Raw genomic sequence first — 212 nt, forward strand, 5'->3', positions numbered from 1 at the left:
CCCCCGGGCCCCCCCCCCCCCCCCCTATGGCCCCTACCACTCGGTGTTGTTGACGGCATCCCCAAAGCCCGGAGTGTCCACAATGGTCAGGCGCAGCTTGACACCCTTCTCCTCGATGTCCACCACGTGCTTGGTGATCTCCACCGTCTGCGTGATGCGCTCTGCAGCCGCAGGACAAGTGCCGATGGCGGGGGCAGCCCGGGCGAGAGATG

The 212-nt window shown here is 67.5% G+C and overlaps 1 protein-coding gene across 1 annotated transcript in view; it reads right to left on the bottom strand.

Moving 5' to 3' along the window:
- The window catches only part of LOC104278656 (septin-4-like), a gene marked incomplete at both ends in the record, with an annotated part of 3800 nt that overhangs the window by 1702 nt on the left and 1886 nt on the right, over positions 1–212 (bottom strand). The window contains one exon of the mRNA XM_009875690.1: positions 38–161. Coding sequence (XP_009873992.1) covers positions 38–161 — 124 coding nt within the window. The remainder of the gene's footprint in view (positions 1–37; positions 162–212) is intronic.

This window comes from Apaloderma vittatum, unplaced genomic scaffold, assembly GCF_000703405.1.
Source record: "Apaloderma vittatum isolate BGI_N311 unplaced genomic scaffold, ASM70340v1 scaffold25570, whole genome shotgun sequence".
NCBI lineage: Eukaryota > Metazoa > Chordata > Aves > Trogoniformes > Trogonidae > Apaloderma > Apaloderma vittatum.